Below are 19,665 nucleotides of genomic sequence, written 5' to 3'. Positions count from 1 at the left end.
AGTTTGAACACAAAGCGCGAATATGGTCACTCGAACTGACAAAGATGGCGGACGAAGTGATCGAGAAAGAAACCATATGGTTTTCTTCTGAATTGAGTATTTTAGAAGCGGAATTTGAAAAATCGAAACTACAGGTGTACCAGGATACGCTGTTCTGTAAAAGGTCCATGATGGAATTGGACCTGCTGTGGAAAAATGAGCGGCTACGGAAGAATGTTCGAGTCAACAACAAGTTCAAAGAGAAGGACTTGAGACTACAGGTATAAAGTAGCGTCGAAAGACAAAGAATCAGAAGGTCCTATTCATTCATTTATCCATACAGGAAGTGCCATGAAAACTCTTTGGCACGCAGAAATGCTCTTCTGAATTTACTTCTATTCAAGATCGCGTGTATTGTTTCCTCTTCAGGAACAGTTAGAATCATTGTCGTCCGAACTAAAGAATGCTACAAGCCAGCTTCAGACCGCTCAAAATTCACTGCAGGTAAAATATTCTATCCGATATTTTAGATTTTGGTAGAGAATAAGTCACTAAATAGCATTTCAAGCTTCAAGGAGGAAAGTTACGTTTCTGGTACAAGGGAATATGAACAAGTTACAGGTGTGTGGGGGGAGGGGGGGTAGGGAAAGAGGTTTGTGGCTCTGTCAGGCCAGAGACCCACATAGCCGGAGCTTATCCCGGTTTCGCGCCTCCACAAGGAAGAGGAGAGTATAAAATCAAAGATTCCCTGATAATGCTAAAGGATGTGTTTTCTCATAGAGACCAGTACTTTTTGTCATTACAGTCAATGTGATTGGATTATTTTCACATTCGTGCAGTAAGTTATCTATCATGGCCATTTCATTCTAGGCAACAAGAAACCTTATAAATAAATTAGTGGAGAAAGTACATAGCCAAAAGACAATGATATCGTCTCTTGATATAGCGAAAATAGTGACCTGGGAGATGACAGCCCAGGGGGGGAGGGGGTTGGTTTGAGATAGGGTATGTTTTTCCCTCTGGCTCGGCATGGGTATTTTGTTTGTGAGGAACTTTTTTTTTTTTCAAAAATTATTGGCAAATTTGTAGCCCTTCTCAAATGTTTATACAAATGGAGCCACTTCTGGTAAACCGCAGTCATATATCAGAGCTGTGTAGTTACTTTAGAGATCTGAAATGGAATATCGATATTTGGCTCAGGTCTGAAATAAGGCATGGAAAATTATTGCCCACCCCTTTGTTTGGTCAAGGTGGCTGGATGTTGGCCTGGTTCATTTTTGGGGGTATGTATGGTCCTCGACTCCGTCTCAGCCAATAAACAAGCAAAACTAGAACTTGGCCAATATCCAGCCATCTTGACCTCACGCGTGGTCAATAATCCAAATGTATCATGGAAGCAAGGTCTATTTGACAATGGGACTGACTAAAGGATTCATGGCAGGTTCTTGATGAGATAATAGTGGTTTTATGCACGCCAGCAGAGGAGGCAGTGTGGTTGAGTGGTTTACGGCGCTGGTGTTGTAATCCCGAGGTCCCGGGTTCAAGGTTTCCACCCTGCCACTGGTGGGATTTGTTTCTCGGTAGTCCTAAGTTCAAATCCTCGGTCACGCTTTACAAATAGCTGACTGATCTGTCCCCTGCCAGTTGGGATTTTTAACTATGTTACGTTTATTTGAAATATTTGTTTCCTTTGTTTCAGTGGCATGCCCGTAAACTAGCTAAGCTTAGTGCTTGTATAGCTAAGTGCATGACCACTATAAATAAGATTTACATTTACATTTATATTACGGCTGTATAAAATTTGCCTTGAAAGTGTCAGTGTTACCAAGTAGAAGCTTTGTATAACTTCCACTCTATATATGATACACCTCTTCAATGTACATGCAGGAACTGTAACAGTGTTATTTTAAGTGCTCTAACTTCGAGAGGAAGAAGGGAAACTGTTAAATACAAGCTGATTGGGTTTATTACTTTTACAGAGTCCCACAGGGCTATTCCCTCCACTATTTTACCAGTGGCGGGTCTAGTGGAGCCCCCCCCCCCCCCCCAATTTGGGTAAAAAAGGAAGAAATCGCAGAAGGAAGAAAAGCTGGCAGGGCAAGCAAAACATGACCAACCCCCCCCCCCCCCCCCTAGCCCAAGGTCTGGATCCGTCACTGTTTACTGATTCATGAATCTTGATACTTTCATCCTTCTGTATAATATATTCACGTCGTATTTCCCCGATTGTCATCATAAACAGGACGAAAAAGCTCGCCACGAGTTGGAGAAGAAGGAATTGGAGCAAAAACTAAACTCGGAAATGGAAACGAAAATGGAAGAACAGAAAGAAAATGCGAACAAAAGAGAGAATTTACTCCAAGAAGAGCTAAAAACCTTGCAGGTGACTTAAACACTTGTCTTGCACGAGAAAGAATAAACTACAGATTGCAAGCGCAAATGTTTGCATGTAACATCCATTCAAAACTTCGGCTGTTAATTTTTTCTTATTTGAGAGTTGATCTATCTCAACAAACTGCTACAAGCTACAAAAAAAGGAAATACGTGGAATATCATTTGGGCAGCTAGCAGCAATTTTTCATTGCTAAAAAAAACCAAGCCTCTATCTTTCTTGGATAATTTTGAAATTTGGAATGTTTTTTTCTGCGCGTAATGAGTTTTACGTCACTTGCGTTCTATTTCCTTTAAGGCCGAGATGGACCATTATTTTTTTGGCGGGGGGGAGGTAGGGGGGGTTGGGCAATTTTCTGGGGTATGGAATTTTTTTTTCTTACCTTTAGGTTGTGTATGATTCTTTTTGTTGGGCAATAGCTTTTGTGCAAGAAGTTTTTTATCATCAAAAAACAGGACCTAGATACATGTAGTAGAAAGCACTCGCTTTTTTTTTTTTTTTTTCCAGCAGTTTTTGCTGCACAGGAACAATAACGGTCAAAACAATAATGGTCCGTCCCTAAAGTTGAGACAACTGCATTGTGGTCAGAGACACTCTAGTCAAACAGAATACAACATAGCTCGTTTTTACAATTTTTGCCTCTTCTAAAACCGTGCATTCGAGAAGAAACGTAAACAGACGACTCGATTTTCTCATTAAGGATTGGTTCCCTCTGAATACGAGAAAATTCCTCGTAAGCCAACTTAAAACTAATTTTGATTTATCTCCTGATTGGCCAAGGAAACAGCAGTACCTTTCCTTTAATTGGTTAGAACTTTTAGCACGAGATTTCCTAAACCAATTGTAGAGTTCCGCCAGCCTGATCTGCCTTTGAATGGGTTCCATCAATGTCGTTCGTGTTTTAAAATCTCTTCTGTTTTTTTTTTTATCTTTTAAGGACAAGCATTTCAAAATACTCAAAGAGGCAGAAGATCTTAGGACGGAACTGAGCAATAAAACGGTTGCAGTGAAGGTAGGACTATTTTTAAACTCGAACTTTCCCGGTAAATTTTGATTCTTTTGTAGGCGAAAAAGAACGGAATTTTAATTATTCTTTATTTGCTGTTGTTGCGACAGACCAAGGCTATCCAAGCGAGAGTCAACGTGAAAAACACTTCAACGATGGTTCAAGTTGATTCTCAAACATGTGAAGTTGGAGTACAAGCCCAAGATCTGGCATTGGCTGACGATCGTTCCCGAATGGATGGCGATGATGTCCGAGAGGTCAACGAGGATCTTCGAGAAACGAATGAGACTTCAAAGGAAAAGAAAAGGGTGACAAAAGCAAAAGGGAAAGCGAAGAAGGGTGCGATGATAAAAGAAAATAAAAAGGATGCAGACAAACGCATGAATGTTAAGACAAAGGAGAAAACGGCAAAAGTTAAAACAGTTCGAAAGTGTAAGGACAAAGGCAAAGAAAATGAAGTGATTCGCGAGGAAAGCGATAACAAAGGAAAGCTTTTAAGAAAGAGGAAATCTTCGCAACGAGAGGGTGCTACACCACAAAACGAAGCCAAGTCGATGGCAGAGAAACAACAAACAGCGACATCAACACAGGAAGAACTTCATCTAGAGGAACAAACCATAGCAAAAACGGACAAACGTGAGGAATTTCAGCATGAAGGAGGTAACCTTAGTGACTCCTTGTTAGCATCGAATGCTTCGCAAGAAGATGACGCCCCTTTCCAATACAGTATAACTCCAAGAAGATTGCAAAAATTAGAGGAAAATAACCAAAGTCTGGAGAAACATTCCGGTAGCACTCAAGACGACATAACCTGCTCTAAGGAGGAAGGGAAAACCTCGAAAAAGCAAACTGAAGTTGCTCCGAAAGAGTTTACTCGACTTGAGAAATATGTCCAGGGTAATTCAAATAAGGAAATGTTAGAAAACGTGAAGGAAGTCTTAGAAGTTAACGAAGATGGTTTCGTGGCGACGCCCTCGCCAGAACGGTCTATGGAAAATGAGAAGGTTGGCAGCGAAGAACAGAAAAGAGCGTTGATTGAAGGAGATAGAGATTCGATTGAGTTACATGAAGCTGGGATACAGCTACAAGACGAACAGGAGTTGCCGGAGGATTCAGAAAGGACGGATGCTGGTAAAGACATACAAAGCCACGAGTTACCAGGCGTCAAAGATGTGAATGAGGAAATGCGAAAGAATGGGAAAAAGGAAAGTTTAAGAAAACGTAAAGCGAAACAGATTAAGTCGGCGGAAAGAAAAATTCAAGAAGATGAAGGCGAAATTCAAGAGAACTGCGCAGTCAAGTCAAACGAAAGTCAAGGTGGAAGAGTTTTGAGAAGCAGGGCGAAAGAATGTCATTCTGGAGTTAAACTCGACACCAGGAAGGGAGAGAAAAGAAAAGCACTTGGCACTAAAACCAGACAAAAGAGGCAGGATTCCGTGGTCGAGACTGCGGTGACGGAAAAATGTAAACCCGATGGCTGGGATTTAAAAGGTCGTGAACTTACCATGTTGGACAAATCAACACCGGAGACTGATCAGTTACCGCGTGAAAGCGACATGTCATCGCGTGAAATCGATAGCCTTGTTGACCAGCCACGCCCATCACGAGAGGTCACGACTCGCACACCCGCCAGTGACGAAACATCTCAGCAACCGGAACCGGAAGTGCTGGGAAGGTTGAATGAGGGTAATACATCCCCTCAGGGCGAACGACCCAGAGATTATACGTCGGACCAAGGGAGACTGGCTTTAAATGTTAATCGGATCAGCACCTTGGAAGAAACGATCTTTGATAATTGTTTACATAAAGATTTAGAGGAGGAAAAATCCGCATGCCAAAATGGACTCCACCCGAACGAAAAAGACGACAACACAGACATTGCACCCTCTGGACAGCTGTTTCAAGATGTTGATGATGTCAGCGCGTCGAAGAAACAAAGCTCAGACACCATTGAAGCGGATAATAACACGCATTTAACAAGACAGACGGCCAAATCCACGTCTCGGGATACGGGTCGATCGAGAAGAGACGGGAAGGATCCCGCTGGAGTGTCCGTCCTAGCAGCGGCGTCCTCGAAGGAAAACGCACCTGATGGAAAGCTGAAAAGCAGAAAGAAAAGGTAAACAAATCATTTTGTTCTTGCCTAAATTTTCTAAAGGAAATTATGCCAGGAGAAGGCTAAACTTTAACTTGTTTCCGTTCACCATTTTTAAAACCCCATATCTATCAGCCTCGCTTCCGTTTTAACGATCTTGTGACGTCCTGAATCTATTTTATCTCTATAGCTATGTGACAAGCCCATTGTCGGCTGTGAATTCCTTCGTCTGTTTCGAAAGTTTAACACGCTGAGATGACGCCAACATGGCTGCACAATAACTGATCGTTAACAACTAACAATTACAAATTGGCGTCAAATCGCATTCCGGGACAACTACAACTGTGAAAGAACTGCCGCGGGTCTGAAACATTATGCAACATCTTCAGTTAAAGTGTGTTTTACAGATCGTTTTCATCAAGTAGACTACCATTAAGTGATTTTAATGACGCTTTCCTTTCAACTCGAACATGAAAATTCTGAAAATCCTGCGTTGGAAATTAAAAAGAACAGAGATTTTCGTCTAGAGTTCTGGCATACTCTGACTTCAAAGATACACCATTTTTTCCGAAGATCTATAACTACCAAATAGCATGTTTTTTTGTTGTTTTTTTTGTTTTTCTTTTCGTTTTTTTCCAATTTTTTTTAGATTTCCAATCTTGTTCACATGTATCGCTGGAATGGCAACAATATCGCTTAAATATCTGAAAATCACGCGAAAAATAAACAACAAAACGGATGGCAATTGTGTTTAAGTCTTTAAGGTTTAATACTGATATCGCGTAGTGTCTTTTGGTTTCAAAATTTATTGTGTCTGCACGGGATGTTTCTCTGTTGGCTTAATATCGAAAAAATTCTGTTCCCGTTCTAAATTTCAGATATGCTAAAAATTTTAATGCGACATTTAAAGAATTTCAGAGTCAGCGTAAAAAAATATTACCAAAATAGGGCAAATACTGCATTACTTCCTGTTTACGGGCTGGCGTGTTTTTTCTTCATTAAAAGTAGATATTTTTATAAAATAAATAAATGAATGCACCCTGGCTTGTCAAGTGAGAAGCAATTTTTTTTATTATTATTATTATTATTACTTTTTTTTGTCTTCATTTAGAAAACCTACTTCGAGTGTGCGCGAGGTGTTAGCTCCAGCTGACCAGCAGTCCAACTCAGATTGCAGGACAAGCAGCACTGAAATCTCCTCCATGTTAGACTGTACCAAAAGACGCAAGACCTTATTCAACTCGCGGGAAAATTCCTTAATGGTTCCTATCTCGAATACCCAGGTGGGTCAAGAGAATTAAATGAGAGCAAAATGGCATTTAGAATAACAGGCTTGTCTTAACCAAGTTATATTTCATTTCAAACAGATATCCTTTGCAAACACGACCCTTTCCAAAAGTAGGGCCAACGCTGGTATCCCGCCAACCTTATCGGCCTTCATGAAGAGTTTCATCGCTCCGAAGCTCAAGAAATCACTTTAACAGTTTGGGCGTGGCTTCCTGTTCAAGTTATAAGTAGCTTTTTCTCTTGTACCTCTTACTTTTAGAGCTTTTTAGATTTAAAACAACTTCGAATCATAGTTAATAGAGGGAATGGTTAAGAAACTCGTAAACATCAAAGAAGCAAATCAAAGAGGCTAAGATTTATGTTGGAAGGTCTCTGACTGACCCTGCATGTCTTGTTTTGTGCTGATTGACTGTGCATGAATTACATAATTGCAACGCTCCTATTGGTTAGTTGTATGACCACACGTAATCAACTTTTGTGTTTTGCCAGGTTTTGTGTAGGGTCAACCTCCAAAATAGCTAACAAAAACATACAACAGAGAACTTTGCCAGGTTTCATAACCATTCCCTCTATTAACCATGTTCGAATGTTGAATAGAAATTTTCAATGACTAGGGTAGATTCACTGTGTTAGAATAGTTTAACAGAACGCTGAATACATGGGAAAATGTAGCTCTTAGATCGTTTCCACGAATCTATTGATAACAATTTCCCAAGGAAGAAAAGACAGTAACGACACCGGCTTGAACCATATACACTTTACGTTTTCTTTTACAGAATGAGGGCTCTTCATACGATTAAAGGTATTGCATTACTACATTGGCAAAACACTATATTTCTAGCACAGAAACTTGTAATAGAAACCCGGGGGGACTCACATATAAAAGGATGGTGGTACTCGTAGGTAATTTTGAAAAAAAAAAAACACTAAGAGACGCCAAGATCCTGTTTTGTGGGCGTGGCTTGCAATGTTTTTCACCCCCCAAGAGGTACCAATTCTAAAACAACACATTATCTCTTGTCCTATTTTTTTTCGGCTCAGTATCCTAAACCGTGCCGCAAAAGCTCCTGTTGTGGACCTTCTGAGGCTGATCACCCTGAGAGATACCAAAAGCCCCGTCTTTTTGATATGGGAGTCTCCCCCGAGTGGAAACCTTTTAGTTCCCCTCGACGTATAGAAAACATTCTACTGAATTTTATTTGGAGGGGAGAATTTGGTCAAATATGTTCAAAAATCGTCTTTGTTCCTATAAACATAACGGAGAGTTTAGCTTTGAGTGGAATATTTCATTGAATTATTTAAGTTTAAAGTTTGTGGCTTGTAATTAATGCAGCGATACTACATATACTGAAATGCTGCAAAAGGGCGTGTCGTTGGTGCAGAATTAACCTTTGAAAAGACAGAATTTCGCGTAAAGCTCGTAATTTCCCTGTGTCGTGAAAAATTTCCAGGCTTTCAAATCTCGAAGCGATTTGCAACAGTTTGGTTAATTCAAAGCAATATTTCCCTTCCGTCGGTTGAGATTAAATCTATGATAGCGATTCAACTTTGTGGCTCCACAAACATCCGCTGTGTATATTGCCTGGCAGCGTCTATTCGCTATTTGTTTGAATGGCTTAGAAGTACTCAGTTTTAAGGAAGCGAAGATTATTTTAAACATTCGCCTGGAGTTCACATTTGTTACTCTTCCAAACATTTTAGCAGTTCCCAGTAAATTCTCTGGACAAATATTTGTTTCAAACAATATATTGCAATTCATATCTTACGGTTATGTGATATGTCAATATTTTATTTTTTTGCTACCTCAAGTGGAGACTATAGATAGTAACTAAGAGTTATATTTAACCGTTGCATGTGTGTTGTGTTTACATTATTCTAAGTGAATAACGCCTTTCAAGCCAAAAAGCCTGTATGTAAATAACTTTGTGGTAAATTCAGTCGCCAGCATTTGAAAACGTTAAATTGCCTCATAACTGTAATTTTCTCCAAAGTGCCAGTATATTTATCCGTTGCATGTTTCTAATGTAAGCTACAATATAACAATTTACATGAAAACAGTTCCACTCGAGTTTGTCATGAATATCCAACACACAATATAGTTAATGCCTTTCTTCTTTACCTTTTAAAGAGTATGAAATTTGGTTTAAACTCGCTGAATATATTTATCGCGTGTTTTTATGAGCAGCTCGCTCGCCTGCCCAGTGTTAAGCGAGAGATTTAAAACGGAGCAAAAAAAATAACCAAGTCCTGCTGTGCTAAGAAAAAACATTACCTTTTTGCGTGATTTTGGCCATTAATTGTTTCACAGGGGGACCTGAGACAAAATAAACGCCCTGGATACAGCTGTTGGAACGTGCAGCGGATAAAAAGTGTAATTACAATCTATTAACAAAACTGTATTGCGCCCGCCCTCTGTTTCACACCAGTTATATTTTGGTAAATACAATCTTTTGAAAAGCACTTTTAAAATAGTGCAGTTTTTGCGTCAGTGACATAGTTAAACTAAAGTGCTTTTGAACCCAGGAATTTTTCCTTTGGCAAGTCGCGACCTGGAAGACGAAGTTTAAACTTATCATTTCTTCAGCCAGAGATTAGAAGAGGTCCCCCGCTGCTAACGCCATTTTCTCCAGTGGGTAAAATCTATTCGCTCCCCGGGGAAAACGGTAATTTATGCATCATATGATAGCCCAGCCATTATGTCAATGAGAATTAGCACATACATTAAAAGTCTGTCACTTGCAGAGTGTTTTAGAAAAAAAGCCATTGGAAGTTTCAGAAATGCAATTAAAAAAGGTATTATCACACAACTTCAAATGGTATCAATATAGCCTCGGGTGAATTTCACGTCACGATGGGGAGCCCAAGCGAGGCCCGTGATAGAGTGAAATTCAGTTTTACAGTTCTTGTATCGAGATCTGTAATTACGGCGACTGGACAAGACAAAACGTCATATTGAAATTTCAATAAAGGCGTCAACAGTTTGGTGAACAACAAGAAAAACTACAAGCAAGCCTACTACAGATTGAAATGTTTTATGGCGTGCTAAAGTCCACGAGAAATTAATTCTAAGTGAAACACATGGTCCATGGACAAATTGAAGTCCCCTCAAGCGATACCTGCTATCGTTATTTTAACTGTTAGCAGAACTAGACCCCCTGAGCGAAACAAAAGAACAGGTCCTTTGTGTTGGCTATTTTATCGAGAAACGTTTGGTTTAATATTTATGCCTTGAAGAGTAAACATGTGGTTTTAACAGGTTGTGGTCGATAATTTCCCCTAAAAATGCATATTAAGCAACTCAAATATTCTTATTTTCTAACTGCCTTTTCGTGCCAACAGTTTAATTAGTTCGAGTGAACTTTCTCTGGTAAGTTCTCTGGTTCATGTTTTAAATAATAAGTTTTCGAACTTTGAAGTATAGAGCCTCTGCTATGCTCGGCAGAAGTTCTCTTAAAATCGACACAATAGCAAGGAATTTGTTTCAAAACAGAGGCCTTTTAACTAGCCTCGTAGATATTTTCGTTTAGCATAACGTTCAGCCGGACACGAGATAGACAAATAAAAATATTGCTGGGAAGTCATCTAACCATGCAAGTAATTTCAATAAGTTGAGAACCCACCACTTAGGCGAAATGAAGCACTTGTGTATACATGGCTGACGAGTTAGTCGCAAGCAAAACGTTTTGTTTGTAGGCACTCTCTTATAGCGCAGAAGATTCAAGAGAAACATCTATAGCATGCATGCATGTTATCCCTAAAACAGAAAAATAACTTTTTTTTCGCATTTCTGCAGTCCTTTTGTTGATGACGCGATTTGACTGACAATTTTCAGTCGCCTATGCTTTCACGGGCAATTTGCGAGTAGTTCAAGCTAAAATTCAGGCTTACGCCCGAAACCTATTTAGCATTTAGCCTGCACTGCTCCAAATCGCATCAGAAGAGATTAAGACCTGGTCAAATTTTCTCGTTTTCTTTGACAATTTTGTTGCTTTGGTTTAGCGCTCAGGTGATGAAGATCATTTTTCTCTCAAGGACGTAGCGAACGTTTTGTAATGCAAAAGAGCAATTTTTTTTGTCAGGTTAATTGCGGTCGTTTTTATAAAAATACCCATCTTTAATAATGGCATATTTTGTCGGCTTAGCTATGCTCTACCTCAAAAAACCGTTAGCTTTTTCGCATTATGTATAAAACAAATGTTCATATATTGTATTCTTTATAATTGCTTCGCCACCTTGTAAAGGTGTTGTTTTATTGAGAACTTGTAGCAACATAAATTATTGAGACTTTTCTTGATCTAACGTTGTTGGGGGCCAACCATTCTGTCAACCCAGGTGGTCTTGGTAATAAACATTTTCCCTGCATGAAATCTATAATTTCACGTGTTTTACCTGTTCTCTTTTATCGAGGAGAGGCCAGTCTGCCGCTACACTTGCTCTTTTATTAAGTTTTGTGGCGCGGGAAAAACGCGAAGGGGAGGTGAGCGACGAAACGTGATTTACCAATGGATAGTTGCTAGTGAGTCTGGGAGGAGGGTTTCTGTAAAAAAAAAATTGTGTTGATCAAAATATCTTTGAATCTTTCAGGGCTGGTTTCGGCTGCAATTTTAGCGGCGGTCTAAATTGCATTCTTGCCCATCTGTTTATATCGATAAAATGTGTTCCCATCAAAAAGTCGCATCGATCTATAACTGACAGTTTGTAATATCTTTTCCTTTTGCCGCTGGGAAGACCCAACACCTCTTAAGTGTCAATAAAACGTTGGCGCAACTCAATACGAGTTGTAAGACGACCTAAATGTGCTATTAAAATCATTAAACACGGGCCATACATTTAAAGATAAGAAACTTACCGAAAGTCACCTGTTCTGTTAATGTATTAAAAGTTTCCGACGTAATTAACATGCGATATGAGAAATTTTGAGATATTTTGAAAGAACAAAAGTTAATGGGGTGTTATCGATTTATACATGAATAAAGAAATAGTGTCGCACCTTCATTTTAAAACTCTTAAGTCAAAGTGCACAGAAACAGAATTTTCAATGGCTTTCTTCTTTCAGTACCTTAAAAAAATTCTTGGGGTTCCCTCTTTTAACATCGAAATCTACAACGGACTTCATTCATTCGTCTTTACATTACGAATTTACATTATTTACATTTGAGCATTTGGCAGTCCATTGCAGAGTCAACATTTTCTAGACACAAACTTCCAATTGATAACTTTCAAATTAAACGTTTCATTTCCTGAAATAAATGTTAGTGATATTGCACTTGTCTCGCAAAGCACCTTTAGGTTGCGCGAAAACTCCCAAAAAACAACTACTTTTAAATCATTTTCTAAACTTTTCTGTAGCGGTGACTATAGTTCTTTTAAATCAAGATTTATTATTCCGTGTTTGCATGGGCCCCAGGTTTGTTATCGAGATATGTTTAATATTGAAGCCGAGCAAATTTTTGTTGATATTTTGCGGCCTTCCGATTAAAGCAATTAGGCAGCCGTCTGCATATCTAAAATTATCAAACTTACTTCGTCTTAGGACAGATTAAAGGGGCAATATTTTTAAAAAGACCGTCGAATTTGGAAGAGACATTGAAAGGCTGTGTGGCCAGAACTAGCGCAATGCAGTTAAACGTTGTATGGTGAATTATACAACTTACGAAAATTCAGCTACTTTAAGCTGCACATTAACGGGGTTAATAACCAGCCTTGATAATTTTCAAAGGTAATGGCCTGTCACTTTAACTTAAACCGCAAAGAGATAGCTATTGACAGATAGTAAAAGCTTTGCGCCTTTTTATTCAAATTATACCGGACTTTGTTTTAGAGTCGAGCTGTTATTCGCCGTTGGCTAATTCGCTTTATAAAAAGCGGAGACTTCCTCAAAATTATTGTTCCTACAAATATTAAAGAGATTATTTCAAACTCGACTTGAGAGCAGTTATGTCATATATAAAGGTCAATTTCCATCTCTTTCATTCGAAAACTGAATCAACATAAAAAAGGAATTTTGCATTCACGGTAGAGTGAATTTTGTTGCTCACACCCACCGCAAACCAATACGTCCTCCTTATTCAAAAATAAGCCAAATTGGTTTATATTAATAGCAAGTTTTTAGAAGAACTTGTGCGTCAGTAAACCGTGAACTTGCCCACATACGTCAATCATTATTGAGGCCCGCCTGTGGTTCATATGACGTGTGAAAATAGTTTCGCCTCTTGAGAAGACACTTAATTTTTTGCTTGCTAAGGAAGAAAAGTTCCTTGTTACCTTCAAAACTAGAGGACATCACGATGGTCGTCCCAAATTTCCTAGCGGTGAAGATTTTTGACCCTCGCAAACTAAGTAAAACGACAATGAAAGTAGGTAGTATTCTCCCAAAGAAAAACCGCTGTGCGCAGACTGCAGTGAAAACGAAGCTAGCAGAATTTCTAATTAATTTGGACGCGAGAATGTAGCAAATTTTCTGGACAAACATTTAGCCAAAATTTTACGAGCCGAATCTCTATGGACTAAAAGAATTGGCTCTTGCTTTAACGGTCGTGCAACTAATTTGGGATGATAATTTGGAGAACACTAGAAATTTTCTCGACAACGCCTCCCTTGAGAATAACTCGACAAACCCACGCTTAACACGAACAGGTTCATCCATTTGCCTGCAAAACTTTCCAGAAATGATTTAACGTTTCGAGTGGTGTTCTAGTGTGTGTATTGTGATGCAGGTAAAACAGTGCCAAGATATCAATATTCAATCTTTCCTGTCGAAGCAATATAAGATTTGTTTTCTGTGTAGTGTACGATATATGAAGTACTTATTACAGTTTTTGTACTCAAAAGCAATATAAAGTCGAATGAACACGAAACAGTCGAACTTACTTCAATCAACCTTGAAAGTTCGACACGGACGATAACAAGAGAACTTCTGATCAAGTTGTAACTTGTCAGTTTTTCTTCCGTCTGAGTTAATCTGAAAATAACAGTTTAAGCCACTATTCACTGCTAACGTGGTTTGGCTACGAAAGAATCCTTCTGGGTCCAATCTTGCACTGACGAAGATGAAAATAGTTTCCCAATATTTCAATTTGTTTGAAGCGCTTTTAAAAAGCCTAGAACAACATTTTGGTAAAGCGAACAATTAGGCCCTTATGATGTTGGGCTGAACACCAAACCTGCCACGTACGAAAAACAAACCACTCAAGAGAGCAATGCCTTTTCATATTCTGCGAGTTAAAACAAAAATAATTTTAAAACGTTATGTGGGATTACAAACTCGCGTGACTAGTGAATACATTAATTCTTAAACAGCTACCCGGTTTAATTACAGTGATCCAAGATTTTTACACTTTTTTACACTTTTTGGGTGTCCCAAAGATGAAAATAGTTTTTTGTCGATGGCTTTTCTACGGGAAAAGGTATCTTAACGAAAATAATTTCCAAAACAATCGCTTTTGCTCGGTGACTGGTGTCAGCTAACGTAAACTACTCAAATATAAACCCTGAATATAGCCTTCGGCGTTAAACATTGAACCTGCAAAGTATCTCTGCAAGCAAACCATTAATTTTAAACTAATTACTTGTAGAATCACCCTAACGGAACGCAATTCAATTGAGACCGTGCATTTTTCCATGAACCATAAATTCAGGACCGCCTAATTTATTATTTAATAAGATTTTTAGTTTGTTTTGCTTCAGGAAAAATGACCACAACAATATTCCGTCGGACCGGTTTCAATTTTATAACCTCAAATTAGAAATTTTATTCGAATTTTTTGACGTTGCGAAAGCTCTAAGTCGAACATATATCCACTTAGGTTCAAGTCGTTTTTTGGGTGATTACAGTCGACTCGATAATTTATGGTAGTTCAAAGCCCCCTGCTGTCTTCGAGAGGCCAATTTAACTAATTGTAAATGTGGCGAGAAGAAGAAGATGAATTTTCGATGGAAATTTCGATTTTGCCCAGCGATAAACGAGCATTTATCCCAAGAAGTGATATCTCATAAGACAAGAGATAACACGACAGATCCAGATTTTTCAAAATGGCGGTCAAAGAGCCATGTATTATACTGTAAACGGATTTGCGCTCTGCCCCCAGCCACGCTTGTATATTTTAATACTATGAAACAGTTTCTTTTCCATTTCAGAATGTTGTTTTTTTTTACTGCTCGGTCAACGACTTTTTCAGCGAGCTCTGGTGGCAGTTTTTAAGATGTGCTGTCTTTGTCCAAAACTCTCACGGGTTTCCAAATTATATTTGTCTGCGTTCATCACAGAAAGAAGTTCATTGGAATTCTGTACACGTCGCTTCACAGCAGTACTCATAAGTTCCAGAAATACTCGTTTTTTATCTAGCCGTTTTCAAAAAGAAACTTTTGGCGGCTTTTCGATACAGAGTGTAAATAGGCATCAAATCGTGCCGTGGGATCTGTGTAGAGCTAGAAAACTAATTTGTTCGCAATCAGCTGAGACCCAGTTGGAAACATTGAAATGTGTTCATTTTTTGGACAAAAATAACCCACGGCGAATCGCCACCTTATCTGCATAACTCCTGTCTCCCACAGTTTTCAATTTTCTTCTTGAATTCCAAACAAACAGCTCTGTTGGTCGTATGTTATTACAAACTATGTTCCGTGCCACGGCTTAAATTGCGTCGGATAATTCTTTTCTGTGGCAACAGCGGGGAAGAAAGGCAATTCAAGGATTGAAAACTCCACGGAACAATCACTGAATGTTGTTTAACTTATCTCACTAACTTCGAATTGACGGACGAAATAATCATAAAAAAACAGACTAAATAGGACAGTAAACTCGAGATTTCATTCTTGATAGAATTCTTAATTTCTATTTAAATAGTTGAAGCGCAGGGTGTCGTCTGCGAACCCAGGGCAAAACAGCCTTTTTGAGCTGAAGAGAGATTCAGGAAATTTTTACCACAAATGGTTAAAGTTAGGCAGTTCTAGTTAAAATTTAATAGACAATTTCCACAACAGTAGGGCTCCTGGCATATAGTGTACTTCATTTGATTCCAGAAACATAAAATAACAGGAAATTGCTTCGCTGCAAAGCCCAGTACGACGTTCTCAAAGCTGGCTACTGATAATCGAAGTTCCGAAAATGATTGTTCTTCACCCAGAACGTTCCCTCGCTGTGTTCCCACAGATTCTTAACCATTGTGATTCAATTTCGCACGCTGAGCGCTTGCTAGGCAAAATATGCGTTCTTGAGGCGCTCGTGAAACCTTAAATGATACCACCGGAAAAAGAAGTTTTGTGTCTTCGCGACGTGAAGAAACACCAATATTCATTATATGTGGGCGGTACATCGAATCAATGGGATAAAGACTTGGCGGGCTCGCAGCATTAACTCAGCACGTTCTTCGCATTTTCCATCGCTTCTGTTCTTCTGAATAACTTATTTATGCCGCGTTCTCACAGCAAAACCCGCGTTCTGAATATGTGTTCCTGGCCAGTGAAACGAAAAAATGGTTATTTCGCGGCGTATTGTGGCAATATAATTCTGTTCTTTTGGTCTGCGATAAAGCCTTTGTGTTATCTTTGTCTAGATCCCTCCCAAATGACATTTCTAATTTTTCGAAGTGTTGAACTACAAAAGTATAATTACACAAAATCAACAAACTTGTGCAATTAAAAGATCGCTTGACTTGGCAAAGCTGGCCGCCACAGGGAAAGGATTTAGTCATGGAAGCTTACACATGCTGTCACTAGGAAAAGAAATCGAAATTGCTTTCGCTACGGACTCTTCCACCGGGAGCTCTATGTGGCAACGAAGCTGCAGAGTGCTTTTGTTGTTTGAAGTTAGAAATAACAGTCGGGTTCCCCGGTGGTTGTGTCAACACTCCGTCCCCCTTTGTAATTTTTAACGCTTCTCCGCCAATCACCGAGCGAGAATACAAAAGGAGAAAATGATGAATGACAAGTCGCTCAATTATGTACGAGTTCAGTGCTGGATACTGGCCTGTGATTGGCCCTTTTGAAAAGGGTACTTTGAATAGCCGCGGGCGATAATACTGCTCGGTGCGAACCAATGAAAACAAAGAAAAGAACAGATAGTTAATTAGAATGACAGCTGCTTCGGTGGTTCTACTGTGACGGGAAACCGCACTAGGGGGCTACTGTGAAACTGACAGCCCCCTATAAGAGCCGGGCTTTTTCCCCAAACCTTTTACTTGAATGTGGCTTTGCTTAAACGAATGCTTGCTGAACGATTCGCGCTGTAACTGCGTTGCTGTGCTTAAAAAGTTCTCAATCGCCGATAAGGTCAATCGGGGCGGGAGAACAGAAGTCCTGGCCGACTTGTTAATCAGTATCTTTGTGTTCAAGCTGTCAACTTTCTGATTGATAACTGAATTGACTCATTTGGTTTTCGTTCCCATCGAGCAAATTGGCCTGCTACGGATAGAGCTCAGTTGAGTCGCGCGACAAACACAGTATATCGGCACGGTTTACAACGTCTGGATGCAGTTATGTGCGACAGCTCAGACGGTCGTGTAACAAGGACATGAGTTTTCGATTTAAACTGGGACTGACTGCCGTTTTCCAAGTGCTGCTGTCGAGTTGTTTATTTCCGCAACGTGAGTTCAACTCTGTAATTGTTGTGCGCTTCGAATCGCGCGTTCGCTTCAGCGCGTAATCGTGTGTTGTTATGCCGTAAATATAAATATGCTCACATTACTTGCTTTCTCATTTGTGTTCGCAGAGCTTGTCGTGTCAGCAGAGAGACAAACGTGTATACAAGTATTGAACGATCGATGCATAGCGCCGTACGAGAGCGCCGTGGATGCAGCGGAACCCGCAACGAACCGAGCAATTTGTACCGCGTTGGCTATATTTTTACGTTGTGTTCAGGACGTAAAAAACGCGGTGAAAAGCTGTAACTCAGACATACATTTTCACACTATATCTACACTGATACCACGGCAAATGAAGGACCATAACTGTGGGAATGTTTCACTGCCTACGAACGGAACAGCTCTACCAACTACAAAAACTCCTGCGACACCAGCTCAAAAGCAGCCTGCTTGTTTGAACTTTACATTCGCGCAAACCAAACTATCCAAAGAACAAATTAGGAGAAACCCACACGATTTTCGATTGTGTGCTTTATTTGGGGACCCACATTTAAAAACATTCACAGAAGAGCGTCAAACATGTGTCGTAGAAGGCGCCTGGCCTTTAATCGACAGTGAGTATTTCTCTGTGCAGGTTACGAACGTGCAGCTCGTTACAGGATCGAGCGCAACTGCTACAAACACGGTAAGGGCTTTTAAATTATTTTCAATTTCCACACATCGTAACACGGAACGTGTTCAAACAACATAGCTTTGAATTATGCATATACATCCTGCAGCTCAGAGCTTGCTTGCAATTCAAATATGGACTCCAACTGATTGTGAAAAGCATGGCGCGTTACTCAGGGCTGTGCTTGTAGATTTCACAAGCTGTGTGTTTCCTAGTGAGTCCGGCTGAGCTGCGGTGATGTTCGTTTCACTGGTAAACACGCTATTCATTAAACGCACTGTGTTCTAATCATGCTTACATTGACTCAACTCGTTCGCTTTTGTGATGAAACTAATCACGTATCATCATGCAATTTGTATCTGAAATAAAGCAATCCATCATCACAGCTAACACAAGAGCCTGCCAAAGTTGATCGATCGCGTTTTACGGATCGAGTTTACTAATCCCTTTACTTGTGATTTGTTCTTCAGATCACCGTTCTGATAAAAGCTCAAGGAAAAGGTTGTGTGAATCAGAAAATATACCGAGCAAAAGCGGGTTTGCTACCCGCTGAGTTTCATGATGGAACTCGACAAACAGGGCCATCAGATTGCGCAGCGAAAATCCATCGCCGTCAAAAGGGAGCACAAGTTCACATCGAGATTAGAATCTGTTACATTAGCACGACGATAATCATCCGACAGGTCGGTGAATTTCTGACGTTTCATGTAAAAATCCCCGAACAGCTTCTGTTCAAAGCTCCGATAACTGGACTTTGTGTAACGGGATGCCCGTACCGCCAGCGAATCGACTATAGAGAGCTGTTATCTTATACGGACGAACAACTAGGGCGAATGCGTCCCAGAAGAAGTAAAATGTCTCGCAAAGAAGCCCATGCTAAGTGTACAAAGACGAAAATCACGGGCTTCTACCTTGACTCATGTTTATTCGATCTCCTAACAACGGGGGACGAAAATTTCAGCGCTGCGGCGTGGCATGCTTTAGACGATTCATTTCTGCTAGATGAAATGGGAACCTTACGGGACCTTCTGTCCTACAACACTACTGAACCTCGGTTAGAAACCACTCCAGCCATCCGACCCACGCGACAAGCTCATAATGGGAGCCAACATAACGCATCTCACTCATACTTCGTTTTCTGGGTGCTGTTGATGTCCATGTACATTTCAGTGAGATGACAGGAATCCAATCAAACTACGCGCTGAAAATAATTTATGTGCTATGTCTCCGCCGAATCTTATCTGTTGCCTGTCAAGAAATTCCCAGATTATTTTCAATCTTTCAAAATCTTCTTGTAGTATATTAAACAGCGCGTTTAGTGAAGGACGATGCAAAGATGGCCAAGATGAACCGATTTTTCTGCATACGATCTGTGACAAATTCGTGTAAATACACCTCATCGGTAGAAACGTTGTTTATGAATCAGAGATGTACAGACAGTTTGTATAAAAAAAATAAGAAGTCACTTGAATATTAGAGGCATACATTTTATATATTTCTACTGAATATTTTCTTCGGGCACGGATCAGAGAGCAGTGCGTAAAAATTGATTTGTTTTTTTTACATTCTCGATTAATTTATGAACCCACATAACAAGCATTTTGACAATGCACACACACACACACACGCTTCGAAATAAATCTGATCGACAATGAA

The 19,665-nt window shown here is 39.8% G+C and overlaps 2 protein-coding genes across 2 annotated transcripts; both read left to right on the top strand.

Annotated features, from left to right (window-relative positions):
- The first annotated feature begins 13 nt into the window (after positions 1–13).
- Positions 14–9,219, top strand: LOC110056684 (uncharacterized). Its single transcript, XM_089295378.1, has 7 exons — positions 14–260; positions 409–483; positions 2,222–2,362; positions 3,309–3,383; positions 3,488–5,496; positions 6,584–6,755; positions 6,840–9,219. The coding sequence occupies exons 1-7, from the start codon at positions 45–47 to the stop codon at positions 6,951–6,953; spliced, it is 2,802 nt and encodes a 933-aa protein (XP_089151504.1). The 5' UTR covers positions 14–44; the 3' UTR covers positions 6,954–9,219.
- Positions 9,220–16,889: 7,670 nt separating this feature from the next.
- On the top strand, positions 16,890–19,665 carry LOC110057797 (repulsive guidance molecule B-like). The gene is made up of 3 exons (XM_020764393.2): positions 16,890–17,342; positions 17,468–18,024; positions 18,480–19,665. The coding sequence occupies exons 1-3, from the start codon at positions 17,270–17,272 to the stop codon at positions 19,185–19,187; spliced, it is 1,338 nt and encodes a 445-aa protein (XP_020620052.1). The 5' UTR covers positions 16,890–17,269; the 3' UTR covers positions 19,188–19,665.

The sequence above is a fragment of the Orbicella faveolata genome, unplaced genomic scaffold (genome assembly GCF_042242905.1).
Source record: "Orbicella faveolata isolate gen_17 unplaced genomic scaffold, um_ofav_v1 contig_26, whole genome shotgun sequence".
NCBI classification, from domain to species: domain Eukaryota; kingdom Metazoa; phylum Cnidaria; class Anthozoa; order Scleractinia; family Merulinidae; genus Orbicella; species Orbicella faveolata.
This window is presented reverse-complemented; position numbering and strand designations above follow the sequence as displayed.

Bases quoted from the DNA above. Each gene is read 5' to 3' on its own strand.
- LOC110056684 (XM_089295378.1), top strand. From the start codon at position 45: ATGGCGGACGAAGTGATCGAGAAAGAAACCATATGGTTTTCTTCTGAA. The intron at 261-408 runs GTATAAAGTAGC...TTTCCTCTTCAG, and splicing joins AGAAGGACTTGAGACTACAG to GAACAGTTAGAATCATTGTC. The intron at 6,756-6,839 runs GTGGGTCAAGAG...CATTTCAAACAG, and splicing joins TTCCTATCTCGAATACCCAG to ATATCCTTTGCAAACACGAC.
- LOC110057797 (XM_020764393.2), top strand. From the start codon at position 17,270: ATGAGTTTTCGATTTAAACTGGGACTGACTGCCGTTTTCCAAGTGCTG. The intron at 17,343-17,467 runs GTGAGTTCAACT...TTGTGTTCGCAG, and splicing joins GAGTTGTTTATTTCCGCAAC to AGCTTGTCGTGTCAGCAGAG. The intron at 18,025-18,479 runs GTAAGGGCTTTT...TTTGTTCTTCAG, and splicing joins GCGCAACTGCTACAAACACG to ATCACCGTTCTGATAAAAGC.